General features: G+C 39.1%; 1 protein-coding gene across 5 annotated transcripts in view; it reads right to left on the bottom strand.

Moving 5' to 3' along the window:
* The window catches only part of GRID2 (glutamate ionotropic receptor delta type subunit 2), a 963,252-nt gene that overhangs the window by 214,780 nt on the left and 731,689 nt on the right, over nt 1-16,783 (bottom strand). For all 5 annotated transcript variants that reach the window (XR_012087806.2, XM_073001950.2, XM_078394565.1 and 2 more), the window contains exon 9: nt 4,901-5,002. Coding sequence is in view for 4 of the 5 variants with exons in the window: in XM_073001950.2 (XP_072858051.2) it covers nt 4,901-5,002 (102 nt within the window). In the remaining variant the exon portion in view is untranslated. The remainder of the gene's footprint in view (nt 1-4,900; nt 5,003-16,783) is intronic.

Here is a 16,783-nt window from a genome sequence, read left to right as displayed (position 1 = left end):
ATACAACTGGTTCCAGCGACGTTGCAGGAGTTGCCAAAACAACTTGAACTGCCTCCGGGACTCCAGCTCCTGATTTTGCCTCGAGGTTAACTCCTGAAGCCCTTTCCATCAGTGGATATAGCCACAAGGCAGTGGAAGTTTGAAATTGGAGTTTTCCTTCTCCTAGATGAGCTGCCTTCCAAGGCTGATGAGCCCCACCTACCCGGTGAAAGATGCCACATTCTTAGCAAATGGTGTAAATTTCAGGACTAGCTCGGGCTAGTGTCTGTTACTTTTAAAGTTGCGAAACCATGAGAGAAGATGAAATTACTGCGATTTATGCCCAATAACTTGTAAGTGTCCAGTTGCCCCCAATATAAGCTAGTGTCAACGGGAAGGGCCTGGGGACTTATTTTTCAGTCATTTGTGAAGGAACTCCATTTCTACACAGTTCCTAACAACTTTAACCATCTACTTTCCATTCTTAGAAATCATTATTACACCCTGTGAGTGAGAGAGAACAGAATAATTTACAGGGATAGTTGGAATTGGCTTCACAATTCACGTGGTCCCAAGATTAAGGTCTGAAAGCATATGCTGCAGACACATTAGTGAAGCCATACAAGCCTGAGTCTAGTCAAGAGGGCGTTGAGAAGATACTCTTTTGGGGCACAGATCCCAGAGTCTCCCAGCCTGCTTGGTGAATAATGATAACCAGGATTTTGGGGAGAAATTATCCAATTTTTCTGAGCTCTTCTAATCATTACCTGATAACTCCCTAGCATTCCCGAACACTCACTGATTCTTCAATCATGACTGAAGAAATATATGATACACATAGAATGCATGGATGAGTCCTGCTCCTTCCTGCTTATTCCTGAGCTGTTTTGCATGGCAATCCTATAGTATGAGCTTGGAATGGTGGGTTATTTAGATGTAACAACCTCTGCCTTTATCACACATAATTCCATGAATGTGGTTTGCAAAATCCTATTGCACAGGAATTGGGAAGCACAGCGAGAAAGAAGAGGAAGAATTAGGAATCTTAATCTGTGCTCATTCATAAAAAGGGCTGCACTTGTGAATGCCCATAAACACTTCAGACTCAGTTGTTTTTAAATAAGTTGAAAAGTGTTTCTTATTGGTATCTACATAAGAACAGCTGCAAGGGAGAAATCATAGATGGATGTAAAATGTCAGCCAATAGGAGGGATGGTACTAGAGGAAATAATCCATTGTTTGTTAAATTCTCAACTTTAAATCTCTCTCTGTCTCTCTGTCTCTCTGTCTCTCTCTGTCTCAAATCATACCAAGCTCTACTGGCATGGATAATGGTGTATTTTTTTTCTCTTATCCACACGAGTATCAAAGTCGCCAAATACTCATAATATATTCTTTGCCAGAAGATTGCATCCTGGCAAGGTATCCTGAAACAATAAAGTAGGGATGAAATTGTAGAAGCCGAGGAAAAGACAACGAGAAACTCATTTGAATGTCTTTTGATAGGAAACATTCACCGGGCATTTTCATATCAGGGATATTATGCCGAATCCATTTTAAATCTGTATCAGGCAAAGGACAAAGGCCAGCCAACCACTGATGTGAATGTTACTTTGATGAACATCAAATTAGCTCAAACACGCAAAACTATAAATACCACTTTGTCACTTCACAATTACTCGCTCCAATTTTGTTTAATCTAAGGGGAAAGGCCTGATTCTGTTATATAAAATAGATCGCTGTGAATCAATCCCCCTGAATAGAGAACTTCAGCTGGGAATCTTTCACAGCATTTTCTTGGCTTGGGGATCGGGTGACCCTGGAAAGCCAACCCTGATATGTTGGTAGCCATTACGGAATCTTTCTCCAGTGAACCCCACACTTTAGCTACATAATACAGTAAGAAGTATTTCCTTTCAACTGCCCTGTAAATTCCATTCCTACAATACTGTAATGTGGTGCTTGCATTGGAAAGCATTTGGAAATGTCAAAAAATGCTGCAGCCAGATTGTTAACTTGGGCTGGTTACAGGGATCACATTGCAGCAGGCTCACTAGCTGCCAGCCCATTTCTAGGCACAATTCAAAGTCCTGTTTTTAATCTATAGAACTCTAAAAAGCTTGGGTCCAGGATCATATCTCCCTTTATGAACCTGTCCAGGTGTTAAGATCATCGGGGAAGCCTTTCTCTTAGTCCCACCACCTTCACAGGTGCACTTGATGAGTACACAAGAGAGGGTCTTCTTGGTTGCAAAGAATGCAAAGAATGTAGAACTTATAACTATAGAGGGTATAGGAACAATTGAATTTCTTATTCAAAAAAATTCTTGGTGTACCAGGCCCTTGGACTTCTAGGCCCTGCAGAAATGATTTTTGATAGTTGATGAAAGGGAGGGAAAAGAATAAATAATGGTCAGAAAAAAATAGCTAGGAAAGAAACAGCAATATTCAACACATCAACACAAAACAGCAACAAAATCACCACGGATTTCAATCTGGTTTGGCTGGGTGAGCATTTAGAATTATTATTGCATGTGTTATTAATATGCTTAGAGGCTAATAACGTCATTTTCTATAATATATATTTATTTTTAAGACCTTTGGTATTTTAGAAATGTATTCTCTGTCTTTTGCTTTTCAGTGTGCTATTAGGCTATAAGCTCTTGCATCTTTACAACACAATTAAAACATTCTCTTTGGTATTTTTTACTTTTTTTTTTATGTCATTGTATTTTGGATTGGATTCTGATTTAGGTATTTGCTTTAAACGTAAGTTTATTTTTCAAATTTTTAAGCATTTCTGCCTACATTTTTTTCCACAGTAGTCGATTTTTGGATATTTTCAATATTTTGGATTTTTTTTTAAAAAAACGTGTAGATGCAATGTAGATAAATAGAGCTTGAAGAATTATACCAGCTGATGTTTCTTGGAATCATTGCAATGGAGAAAAGACTTACATGTTGATATCCAGATGAGTATTTTTATTATTGGAAATGATTGATTTCTTCCTGGAATTACCCTTTTTGAGGATAAATATCATCTGTGACAAACACAGGCGTCTGGTTTTCCCTAGAGGTCTATCACGTTCTGTAGGGCTCCTAGGGAGATGTTCAGGTGTCACACTCCCTGACTTGACAGAGTGGAATTATTGACTTCAGTACAAACTATTATTGAAAAAGAAAAGCATTGGAAAGATGCTAAGAATTTCTTGGCATTCCTTTCTCACGATACTGAGAAATGAACAATGCACTAGTTTAAAAAAATACTATTCTAAATTCTGATGAGAACAACTGGGAAACTTTGAAATGTTGGGTCTAACTTCACATGCTTCTCTTCTACTTCTCTATCCCCTTTTGCCTTTTGCATGGTGTCTGATATCATAAACATATAAACAAGGATGGGGGACACAGAACTACCTCCCCAAATAATGTGAGGACTATGAATTTTAAATGTTGTAAGCCGCCCAGAGACCTTTGGGTAGTGTGTGCGGCATATAAGTTAAATAAATAAATATAGTAAATAAAATAAACACATCTGGATAGTCCCTTGGCAACAATATCACCCTATCAGCTGACCCTTCCCCTCCAAAAGAACCAATGGATTGCTTCTTATATGAATGAAGAAGGTACGCAAAGACTGTCTCTTCCCCCTACAATATATGTACAGTGCTTGAGAAATACTACTATTAGACTACTAATACTAATATTGAAGTGTTACTGAACTGTAAAAGCCTTGCCTTGTGTCTAGGATCTGATGCAAAATAGCCGGAAGACAAAACCAAAATGTGGCCACAGGGGCTATGAGACAGTTGTGATTGCTTCACTGAACTATCCTAATTCACCCCAAGATCATCTTTAATATTTTCTGAGTGCTGCTATTTGTGTGAAACTGCAAGCAATTTGCCACAGTAATTGGCGAATGACTGCCTCTTATGCATCATTTAGAGCTTGGGCTCACAGGCCCACTTTGTTCTGCCCTTTCGAGTTAATGCAAATGGTTCACATAACTTAACAGGCAGCTATGGGGGAAAGAGAATAATGCAACTAATTCCCATGCTGAATTTTTACTGCATCGGTAAAAATTATTTTGTGTTTCAAAGGGCTGGATTCTCAGCAATCTATTACAATTTGGTGGTACTACAGTTACTCAGAATGTTTCACAAGTCTTCATTCAATGGAAATATGACTTCGGGTTTTTTCCTCTTAAAAATGCTTTCGATCTGCTTGAACAGTGTAGTCCTGATTCAAAGATGTGTTGGCTGGAGTCGGTTAGGGTTAGGTTCTTTTGTAAGCAGAAATGCTCTTCTGCTATCAGAACCTTCTTCTGCCAACCGATCTCAAAAATCTACCAACAGAATGATCTGTCAGCAAAACTGTCCTGCCAACGGGCAGAAGAGTAGGAAAAAGGCAGAAAATGGGTGGAGTGAGGGAAGAACCAAGTTACATGAAATCTGACCTTCTTTAGTCCAATGACACAGCCATAAAGATAGTGTGAAGACAACTATAAACAATTTCTGGCAACCTTAATCTGGGTAGTATTTGGATTCTGTACGGTTCAGTTGTTGACTGACTCAGGGGCTGTTAGGTATCTTGATCAATGCTGTACTTTTAGTAAACACAAAAGAAATCAGAGTGGAATGCAAAGGAAACCAGAGTGAAGTCAGAACCGCAGCCAAAACTCTGCTCATGACCTGGGTTCAATACCATATAGCCAGACTAAGACTGACTCAGCCTTCCATACTTCTAAGGTCGGTAAACTGAGTACCCAGCTCACTGGGGTGAGCAATGTGTAGCCTGCATAATTAAATTGAAAACTGCTCAGAGAGTGCTTTAAGCACTATGGGGTGGTATGTAAGCAGCATGTTTTGCTTTTTTGACGTATAATGTTCATTTTCAAAGGAGCAATATCTAATTATGCTTACCAGCACTGTGACTACACGAAGAACCACACCACGCATGTTATTCTCCAGCCTTCTGTCTGTTAAGGACCCATTGAGGCCAGTGACAGGATTCCAGCAGCCCAGCTGAAAAAGATAAAAAGACAAATCACCCTATTAATCACAAACGGTTATTACAGTAGTTTGATCTGCTTAGGCAGTCCATTCTCTCTTTGACTGTTGTTCTGAGTGATGGGAAAGACATTCGGAATATCCATTTTGCACCTCCCAAGAATAGCAATGTGAAAAGTTACAACTTGCCATGGAACATAGTGAAAATTAAAAAAAAAACCCAATATGCAAAATATAGGCAACAAATGTGCATATCTACAAGAACAGCACAAAAATGCTTTTGTTCAATAGGAAAAAAGCATAAAGAATGCATACATGACAAAAATGCATATATAAATTTGTACAACTGAGAGGAAATATGCAACCAAATATGCATGTATGTCCATGCGAGCAGAACAATAGGACCTTTAAGCCTATTATGGTATTAGAATTGGACAAGAATGTTGGTGGGATGCCTGTTGTATACACAAAACTGACTGGAAACCTAGAAGACTGCCTTCTCTACGTGTTTGTCACAAACTGTCTACAAGAGCTTTTTTACAGATCTGAACCCCTTTCTACATTAGGTCAAGAGAGTAGGCTGTAGCCTCACTTCGGTTCTGGAACTTCCTGCCTAGTATGCCCCCTCCCATTCCTCCTACTTTACTGGCCTTCCACTAAAATATGACAACTTTTCTTTTTAGGAAGAATTTCAGCCTGTAAAGGCCTTATTAAACTGTACTTGGTCTTTTTTCCTCCTGACTCTCAGGGGTGCTTTTAGCTGAGTTGTTTTATGTAAAAACAGTATCATCCCACAGGATGAATACACTGATTGAGTCTCGGATGGTTCAGTATTTGTTGATGCTCTTTATATAATTGTATTCTCCTTCTGACTCTTTATGTGTTGTATGGTTTCTAAACTCTCTCTCTCTCTCTCTCTCTCTCTCTCTCTCTCTCTCTCTCTGTGTGTGTGTGTGTGTGTGTGTGTGTGTGTGTGTGTTGGTGGAAGGCTGCTATTTTGAGTGTATTTTTTCCAGTGGCAAGATGATTGTAAAAATACATACATATATATTCATTGGGGGAAGGGGAAGGCAAAATGAATCCCTTTTAAACTGGTAAGCATGGGATTACCAATAAGCATCCCTTATTACTTTGGGTCTGGAGTAGCCTATGGAAAGTGAACAGGAAAAAAATTGAAGCCCCCAAGTCCATTGGGATTTGGACACCAACACCTAAATAGATGAGAATGACAACTAATTAGCAAACATCCTTTCCATCCCTGTGGTAGTGGGAATTCAAGTCCATAGTATGTAGCAGTTCATTCTCCCCACACTTTCTATCTTACATATTAGCTCCTGCTTTTAGTCAATGATTGACTGCTGGAAATATTTTATGTTTTTTTGCTGAGCAGGACCCCCAAAGTGGCACACAGTAAAATAAATCTGTGTTTTCTTTTTAATAACCCCCATGAATTGATGAATATATTTGTTATTCGTCGCTTCATGGGGGCAACTTTGTTCTTCGTGAGTCGTCAACTTGCCAATATAGTGAGTTATACCCATCTCTATTAGAATTTCCCCAAAGAAACAATCAGTCCTACTGTGAAAACAAAACCTTCTCACACAATTCTGACAATAAAAGTAAACTAAAGCCCAAAGCCCTCAAAACAGATAAAAAAGCAAAAGTGTGCTGCTTATATATCTCTCCTATTCTGGCCACACTTCATTGGCTGCCCATTCGGTTCTGCATCGACTTCAAAGTTTTGATGCTCACGTATAAGGCCCTAAATGGTTTAGGACCTCAATACTTGGTGGAACGTCTACTCCCAACAAGTTCTACCTGTATCACTCGCACGAGCCAGGAGGTGAGGCTGAGGAGCCTGATGCCAAGGGAGGCCCGGAAGGAAAAAAAAACAGAAATCGGGCCTTCTCGGCAGTGGCTCCTCGCCTCTGGAATAATCTCCCTCCAGAGATTCGCGCTGCCCCCTCGCTGGGTATTTTTAAAAGTCAACTAAAACTTGGATGTTCAGGCAGGCCTTACCCTTCAGTTAATATTTGCTTTTTCTCTTCTCTTCTCTTCTCTTAGTATTTATTTATTTATTTATTTATTTAATTAATTAATTAATTAATTAATTAATTAATTAATTTTATTTTTAATTTTATTTATTTATACCCCACCATCTGGTCATTTCAATAGTTAATTTTTTATTTTTTCCATCTTGAAGTTTTTAATATTGATTGTAATAATTCTTTTTTATTACTGTTATAATTATACCATTATTATATTATAACTTTGTAAGCCACCTAGAGTGGTCATATTGACCAGATAGGCAGGATATAAATAAATAAATAAATAAATAAATAAATAAATAAATAAATAAATAAATAAATAAATAAATAAATAAATAAATAAATAAATAAATAAATAAATAAATAAATAAATAAAATATACTACCCCATAGTGCTTCAAGCACTCTCTGGGCAGTTTACAAGTTAATTATGCAGGGTACACATTGCCCTCCCAGCAAGCTGGGTACTCATTTTACCGACCTTGGAAGGATAGAAGGCTGAGTCAACCTTGAGCCGGCTACCTGAGTTTGAACCCTGGATCGTGAGCACAGTTTTGGCTGCAGTACAGCGGTTTAACCACTGTGCCATGAGGTAAAATCCATGGAAAGGAAAATTAAATGAGGAGAAAAAAAAAGGGAAAGAAGCAAACTGGAAAAGATGCAAGCTCCACTCCCCGCTGGAAAAAGCTTCACATAGCAAAGGGCAGCCTGAATGTCGATAACACCAAAGGCAGCATTCAGGATGGTCTAGAACAGTGATTCCCAACCTCGTGTACCCAGATGTTCCTGGACTGCAACTCCCAGAAGTCCTTGCCAGCACAGCTAGGGGTGAAGGCTTGTGGGAGGTACAGTCCAGGAACATCTGGGGACCCAAGTTTGGGAACTACCAGTCTAGAGATGCCTTCTTGTGCTTATTACCACTCTAATCCACGGACAACCCTAATTTTCCTGCTTCCAGATTAGTCTCTTTTCTCTCCTCACTGAAACGTCATTCTGTATTGGTAGATGGCAAGCGAGAGGGAAAAGAGTAGTGCATTATTTTCTTTACTTCTCAGAAACTTTTTGTCTAGAAGGAAAACAATGTGATGCTAAGGTCCGTTCAGAGTGAACTCTGGGCACAGAGCCACTGAAAATGTTCAATCTTTTCCTCTGAACTGTTCCATTGTTTTGCAGATTGGCCAAGGTCTTGTCACCAGAGCAACCATGTGTCACTCTTTTTACTCATTCCATACATCAAAAGTTCAGGAAGAGATGAATCTTTGTTCTCTTTTCCAGCAAGAAACAGTCACTCATGCCCTTTTTGAAGCCAACAAAAGATTTATTCCATTTCATTCCATAAGGCCTGTAGGCTGTTGAATTCTATATATCTGCACTCCACTCCATTCCATAGGTCCAAGGATCATGATCATAATTCAGTTCCCACATTACACATGTGATGATCTGTTTCTGGCATGGTTCTCCTTCTGTGGAGTCTGTACAAAGAGGTGTTGAGTATCTCCTTGTACAACTGTCACTTTACTTATTTTCCTTAGGAATATCAACAGCAAACCAGAGATAATGGAGTACTATGGGTAAAAAAATTATGCTCTGCCTAGATTACAGTAAGTTTTTGGCCTTTGTTTGTTGTTTAATTTCTATACCGTCCATCTGGCAACCCAGGCCACTCTAGTTGGTTTACAATATACTATTTAAAAATATAAAGACAAACAATACAAAGCAGACAATAAAATAAAATAATCTATACAAAATCAACAGATAAAAACAATATCAGTAGAACATTAAATTAAAATAAAGAATTATGCATACTGTTTCCCTGAAAATAAGACCTAACCTGAAAATAAGCCTTTGTATGATTTTTCAAGATGCTCGTAATATAAGCCCTACCCCCAAAATAACCTCCGGTTAAGTGAAACCCCGCCCTCTACCATTGTGCAGCAACTAGAAGAAGATGACACAACTGTATTTGAATAAATGTAGATTGTTGTAAATGAAAAATAATCCCCTGAAAATAAGCCCTAATGCATTTTTGGAGCAAAAATTAATATAAGACCTTGTCTTATTTTCGGGAAAACATGATAGAATTATACGAGCAATGCTAAATTTGATTTAAGGGCATGACAGCATTCCTATCTTATAGCTTCATTTCAGATAGTGATTGCTGCATGAGAGTACAGCAAAGATCTTCTACTGGCAAAGCAAATCAACATTCTATAAGGCAATTCTAAAAATGGGGGGAGCCCAAAGAAAAATTTACAAATTTTAAACTGGGTTTCATATCAGCACCAACATTGGCAGACAGTTGTAGCAGACAATCGGTTCTTGCTGTGTGACAAATCTGCAGACAAATTTGTCACAGAGCAAGAACCGATTGCCTGCTACAGAAGTTTGATCAAAGGGCTTTTGAGTTATGATTTTTTTTTTAAAAAAAAAACTTTTTACATTCAAGCCCCATTCAGATATGGACATCCTTAAATGTCCTCAGATTTATAACGGATCCCATAAATTGGAAAAAAAAATCCCACCTTGCTCATCTTGGAAGGGAATGGTCAGCCCCATGTGCTTTTTTAATTTGGAAAGAATCCAGGCTGCAGGGGGTGAAATATTAACCCTCCAAAAAGGCTTTCAAAAGGGGGAAACAGCCACTTTGTTATAATACTGTTCATGCATCATATAGGCTAGCTAGCAGGAGCTTCATGAAATGGTATTGATTCATAGGTAGAGGAAAGAGGTATTTAGAGAGAATGGTCACAGAAACAAACTACAAAGACAGGTTTTCTTTAAAGATTAAAAAAACAAGTTTGCTTCAAAGAAAGCAATTGAGTGACAGTCTTCCAAAAAGGGGGATATTTTGCCATTTATCTTCCATAAACATTATCTCTGGATTTCTGAGATGAAACAGTCTCCTTACATATGTTTTCAAAGAGGAAATCATCTCTATCTCTGGAGCAATCTGAATTTTTCATCTTGTCAACCAGGATGCAATTGGCTGGCTTTTATCTAACTTTTTAACTTTAGCTCTTTCTGTGCAAGGCAGGATAGCTTAAATCTTTTCATTTCTGTTCTGGTGAAAGTTCAGACTTGAATTGATCGAGCACCCACTTTTCTGTCTTTATGACTGTCTATGGTATCTGTAAGGCACTCCTCCAACACCACATTTCAAATGAGCATGATGTAGTGGGTAGAGTTCTAGTTTAGGCTGAGGGAAACTGGGATTTGAATTCTACTCTCCCATAAAAATATTATAATTGTTCTTCTTGTTCCCTCCTACCAGAGTAGGGTATAAACTATTTCAGTTTTAGATTATAGTCCAAAATTATTGTATTATTATACAGTAATGAAAACTATTGTAACGATTTTGGTGGGTTTACTGTTTCACTTATGCTTGTCAGTACCCTAAATACCTTTCTGATGGAAAGGCATAATTTAAAAAAAATGTAATACGCCATGTATAAAGAATGAATAAATCCATTTGGATAAATCCATTACTGTGTCACCACAGGGTTGTTGTGGGTATAAACATGGGGAAGAGAAACATGTTGATGTATTTGAAGAAAAGGTGAGATATAAATGTATCAAATAATAAATAACAAATAAAGTTTCTGTTGCTTTGATGGCAGGATGCAAAATAAAGACATGATTAACATTATTTGTTGTATTCCTGGAGGAGGCTTGGCTCATATATGCAGCTGGACAGCACAGTGGTTTAGGTATCTGGCTGCAGAACCAGAGGATGGGAGTTTGATTCTCCATTGTTCCTCCTTGACAGGGGCTGGACTCAACGATTCATTGGGTTCCTTCCAACTCTGCAGTTCTGAGACGATGATGATCCCTTGATGAGTGCAATGTCAACTGATTATTTCCCTGGATTTTTGAGGGATCATTTTAGATAGTTTTCATACAGTTCAACGCCAGCTCAATACAGCCCACTTGTACAATGTATAGCACACAAATTAGAGAAATTAACTGGAGACAATATGGCTACTGATAAAGAGTTGCCTTGGAGAAGATATTTCCTTTCAGTACCATGTACAGAAACAGGGGAGAAACAGGGAACAGAAGAGCTACATGAGGCCCTAAGTGTCATCAAGTCCAGTCCTCTGAAAAAATACAGGTAAAGCATCCCTGACAGCCACCCAACATCTATTTCAAGACCTCCAATGATAGAAAGTCCTCCAGTTTCCAAGATAATCAATTCTATTGTCAGGCAGCTCTTACTGTCAAAAAGTTCTTTCTTGAAATCGCCATCCTTGGAATTTGAATCCATTGCTTTGGGTCCTCTGAAGCCACAGAAAACAATTTCATCTTCCACATGGCAGCCCTACAAATATTCAAAGATGGTTGCCATACCATTCATCAGGCTTCTCTTTTCCATGCTGATGTTCAGCTCTCTCACCCATTTCTTTATGGTTTTTCATACTTTTAAATCATTTTAGGAATCCTCCTCCGAACATGTTTCCAGCTTTGGGCACCAGAGTTTAAGGAGAATATCAAGGATGCTGATACCCTTCTTCAACTCTGGTGCCTAGAACTGGAAACAATATTTCTGCTGTGTTCTGTGCAAGGCAGAAGAGAATGGTATTATTACTTCCTTTGACCTCAATGCCATTCATCTAATGATGCAGCCTAGTATTGTATTCACTTTTTCCCCTGCCAGTCACACAGTTGACTTGTATTTAGCTTGTGGTCTAGTAAGACCCCTAGATAATTTCCATGTACCCAACTACCAAGCTAGCTGTCATCCATCCAGTATTTGGGGTCTATTATCTTCCATGCCTAAATGCTGAACTTCATATTTTCCTCTGTTCTCCAATATGTCAAGATTACCTTGAATTTTGGTGTTTTTTATTAACTTCCCCTCCCAGTTTGATGTAATTTGCAGATTTGATTAGCATCCCTTCAGTTCCTTTACCCAAATCACAAAGCTTTGAACAACACTGGGCCTGAGCAGAACCCTGCAGTACAACATTTGCCACATCTCTCTTGGACAACAATTGGTGAGCACTGTTTGGATATGGGCTAGAATAGGGGGTGGGTAATAATCAAGTAAAAGTGTTCCATGTCTAGTCGCGCTGGCCACGTGACCACAGAAACTGTCTTCGGACAAACACTGGCTCTACAGCTTGGAAACAGGGATGAGCACCACGCCCTAGAGTTGAACACGACTGGACATTTGTCAAGGGGAACCTTTACCTTTTACCTAATAATCAAGCCGATCACCTGTGATGGTGGGCTTCACATTCATATACGAGTACAAAGCCACCATATCTAATATGGCCATTCACTGGAAGCAAATTCAATTAACAATACCATGGTCTAACCCACATTTACCAGCTTGTCCACAAGAATTTTGCAAAATCAAGAGCATTTCCATCATCTACCAAGCGTTTGACTCCATCAGAAAGAGACAGAAGATTAGTCTTAGTAATCACCGTGTTCTTTTCTAAATGTTCATGGACCAGATGTTTAATGACCTGTTCTAGAATCTATCCTGCTCTCAGTATCAGGCTGGCCAGCTGGAAGTTGCTTCATCCTCTATTTTCAATGCTTTGGAGATGGGGAGTACATTTACCTGTCCTCAAAGAATCTCAGAAGTTATAGACAAGTGTCTGAAATTGCCTCTGCAGGCTACCATTACCCATGGATGCAGCTCATTTGTAATAGGAGACTTGAATGCATTTAAAGTAGCTAGGTGTTCCTGAACCAGCTCTTTACTTTTCTTGGGCAGTTGCCCCCTCACTGTCTCCTTTTTTCTACTTGCACTAGATTGAAGACTGTTTTCCTTTTGGGAGAAGACAGAGACAAAGCAGGTGTCCAACAGTTCTGCCTTCTCTGTGTCAGCCATTGTATTTCTCCTCACAGCAGTCCCACAGCTTCCCTTTTCTTTCTTCTGCTCAGAGAGTAGCTCAAAACTCTTGTTATTTTTAACCTCTTTTGCACGTCTGGGCTCATTCTTAGCTTTAGCCTTCCTGACCTTCTCCGTGCAAACACTGGCTACTTATTGGAACACTTTCTGGGTGGTTTGCCCCTCCTTCTTTTTCTTATATATGTCCATTTTAAATCTTAACCCATCTGAAAGCTCCATTTGCAGCCATCTTAGTTTCATTAGCTCTCTCCCACTTTCTTTCTTATAGGAATTATTTCTGATTGTTCCATTAGTATCTCATTTGTGAAGAACTCAAGTCCTACATCTGCCCCTTTTTCTTTGACCCCACTTTTCTTTAATCTTACTAAAGTCTGATTTCTTAAAGCCCAGAATACCTGTTATATTCCTCCCAGTATTTATATACCCAGTGTAACCAAGCCCCAAGGAGACATAGTCACTTCTACCCTGTTGCCACTATTTCTACCTCGTAGTCCAAGTTTTCTCTGTTAGTAAGAACCAGATTCAAAACCAGAGTCATATTAGCCTGGGATGGATCCACACATCCACCCTTTTGAGGTACCAGGGATGACAAAAAAGGCACGGTAGTCCAGAAGACCCTGCTTCAGCCGTCATATTCTTTTCCTGCTCAAATATCCCCTCTGCAGCACCGTTACATCGTGGATGGGCACCCAGATGTATTTGGGCTGGGAAACATCTTTGTGGTTTTACACTTATCCTTCTACTGCCACTACGTGTTGAGCATACCTCAAAGCTCAGGGGGCATTTCATCCCATACCATGACTTTGGGATAAGACACTTCCTCCTGCTTAGATTTTGGCTACCTGTACCTGTTAAGGAAGGAGTAGCGCAAGTCTGAGTGGAATCACTCCCAAGCTGGCTGAATTCTGCTTCTCCTAGATGGATGGCTGTAACGTTCACCCTGCTTATGAATATTAATATTGAAATGAGCATGCACCAATGGGAGTTATTGGAGGCGGAGTTAAGTGGGGGTGTAGAATAGACGAGAGAGTAGAGTAGATGGTTGGCAGTGAAGGAAGAAGGTTGTTTTAGTTGAGAGTTAACCACATTGACTGGACTATTATCACTTGTAACAATAAACAATTTCTACTTGGTTCTTAAATGATACGTTGTCCGGACCTCTGTCATTGATAGTGAATAAAGTTGATGTAATCAACTGGTGGCAGCTGAACGACACGTAGCTTGTGCCTTTGCTTGGTGAAACAACCAAGGGATAGGTGGGAACGTGAAAATAGCTACGTGTCCTTTTCTATGCAAGGTGAGCCACCATTTGAATATTTGACAGAAGTCTTTCTGACTGTGCCTTCTCTCGAAGTGCTATCCAGACCAAGTCTAATTTAAAGAATCATAGGGAGGGGGACAGGGGAGAGGGACATTTAGCAGCACCTAGACTGCTGATTCAGTGGGCATTCTGATCTCCTGACCACAGTCAACTGCATTTAGTGAGATTTCTAAATTTAAAACATTCCATTGCAGTTTTTCTTCCCTAATGTACAATTAAACTGTGAACTTTTATGTCCTTCTTTGCTCTTTCCTGGGGCTTCCTTTTCTTTTGGAGTCTGGGCGTTCACCATACTTTAGTGCTCATCACTATTGCAAGGAAATATTCTCAGCTGGGTGACTGAGCAGTGACCTAGAAGCTTCTTTCTTCTTCCGTCTTCTCATTTAAAAAGTTGAATTTAAGGAGGAGAAAGAGAACAGTAAGAAAAATAATAAAATCAGATCATGGAATTAGCCCTGATAGGTGCTGGAGTGCTCGGAAATTCATGACTCTAATGGACTGGGCTTTTTAAAAGGATACATTTACTAGTCTGCGCTAACATCAGAAGACCAGTCAAGAGTTCTGACTCAAAAGTTCCATAGATACATTTTCTTGTAAAAATTAATCACAGTCTTCTTTCAGAGAATATAAAAGCCAGCCTCCTGCATTAAGACAGGGATGGAAAAGGGAGCCAAGTGCCAGGTTGAGCTGAAATAGCACATTAAATTCATTCAGCATTGTGTCATCCTTAGTTACACAAAGAAACTAATTAGAACTTAGAGCCAATTAGCATAGCCAAACGTGTTGAAAGTTTAATTACTACAGATACTGTACAGCTCCCACCAAACGTAATACTCTGTGATGTTTCCAAAGAGCCTTTGTTCCTTCTGCAGGTCAGCAAAAGTCCATTTTTAATTATGTTCATTAATGTGTACTTTTTATATAATTAACTTTTCAGCTTAGTCCATTCTAACAGGGCGTTTTGTTAAATGATACTATTGAGCTGAGGCAACAAAAGTTTAGCCTGGATCTAATTTCCCTGTTTAAATGGTACATTTTGTGTGTGTGTGTTTTCCAATTATCCACTTTCAGTTTTTCAGTTCAGCACTCACATTTACATGGCATGGCTATGCCTAAGACAAATGAGTAGCTGTGTGCCAAGCAAAACATAACATTGATTTTCTAACCATGGAGTTGCATACTGGGGACATATGGCTGTTAATCAGCATGTATTGATTATTATTTGAACAGCTCATTCCAGTAGAAGTATCGGTGGGACTATCACTGTTATAAACTTCTTAGTTTAATGTAGGCTTGAACTTATTCCTTGAACCAGTCGTCAATACCAGCCCTGAAAACACTAAGCTCCCAGGGTTATGGTTGAGATAAGACAGGGGGTGGAAGTAGCAGAGGAAGAAAAATACACTACCTTGACCAATTTAGGAAAGGAAGCTAAATATTAAAAAGTAGTAAATTAAGAAACAATGCAGATAGCCACCCCTATGTTATGGGCCACCAAGGCCCTATTATCATCCAAAATAGTGGTTCCCAACCTTGTGCCCCCAGATGTTCTTGGACTACAACTTCCAGAAATCCTGGCCAGCAAAGGTGGTGAAGTCTTTGAGTTTTAGTCCAAGAACATTTGGGGTCCCAAGGTTGGGAATCACTGATCCAGAGGATTTCTGGAAACAGGTACAGAGTGCATTTCCTTCATTGATAAGAGCTTGTTCTCATTATCTTCTTGAACGCTGAACTTTTCCAGCTAACCCTTTGCTCACCAGAGATTTTACTCCAAGTCCTATAATCCCATATCGTTTGCCATAATGGCTATGACCTCTTTGAGCTGAAGTCAGAACAATCTAGAGTTTTTTCTTCCTGGTTTGGAAGTTATTTTAATTGTAGTCCAATTGAAACATTAACATTTCCAAGCTGTCCTAAAATTCATTTGGTTCAAAATCTTGCTTGATCTTTTCCCTCATGTTTCTACTGAAACTGCTCCTTAAAATCCTAAAACCAGCTCCTAATATGACATTCTTGAGATTTTGGCATGGATTGAAAAAGTCAGAACTTGTCTCTTCCACACTACACAATCCTGAGGCTGGTTATATTTCTCCATGGCTGCTACATATATAATTAATACACATTAATTATAGTGCTTAGTTGGAGAATGGTGAACTATCCTTAGTGGATAGTTCACCATTGAATTTTTGGGATGCTTGGCCTTAATTTAATCTGTAAGGCCACCTTCTGCTGGATGCTGATCACCTGAAATCAAAGATATACTTTGTACTTCCTGTTCATAATGCACAGACCATACAGAATTTGGGTCGGCAGTCTTCAGCAGACTGACAAAAAGTACAGTCCCTCAAAATCAATGCAATTTACTCTCTATCAACCAGGTTACCACTAGAAAAGTGTCATGTGATGAAAACAAAGGAGGGCAAAATATAGAGTTGACCTGCAGGCCACCCAATGGAAAAGGAACATACACAAAAATATTTGTGTTTCCTAATCAGAATTAGGAGTTACAAGTCCTTGTTTTTTTGGTAATGACAGACCAATAGAGTTACATTTTAGAAGCAATGC

This window comes from Pogona vitticeps, chromosome 5, assembly GCF_051106095.1.
Source record: "Pogona vitticeps strain Pit_001003342236 chromosome 5, PviZW2.1, whole genome shotgun sequence".
Classification (NCBI taxonomy): domain Eukaryota; kingdom Metazoa; phylum Chordata; class Lepidosauria; order Squamata; family Agamidae; genus Pogona; species Pogona vitticeps.
The sequence above is the reverse complement of the archived record's forward strand: the minus strand, read 5'-3'. Positions and strand labels throughout refer to the sequence as shown.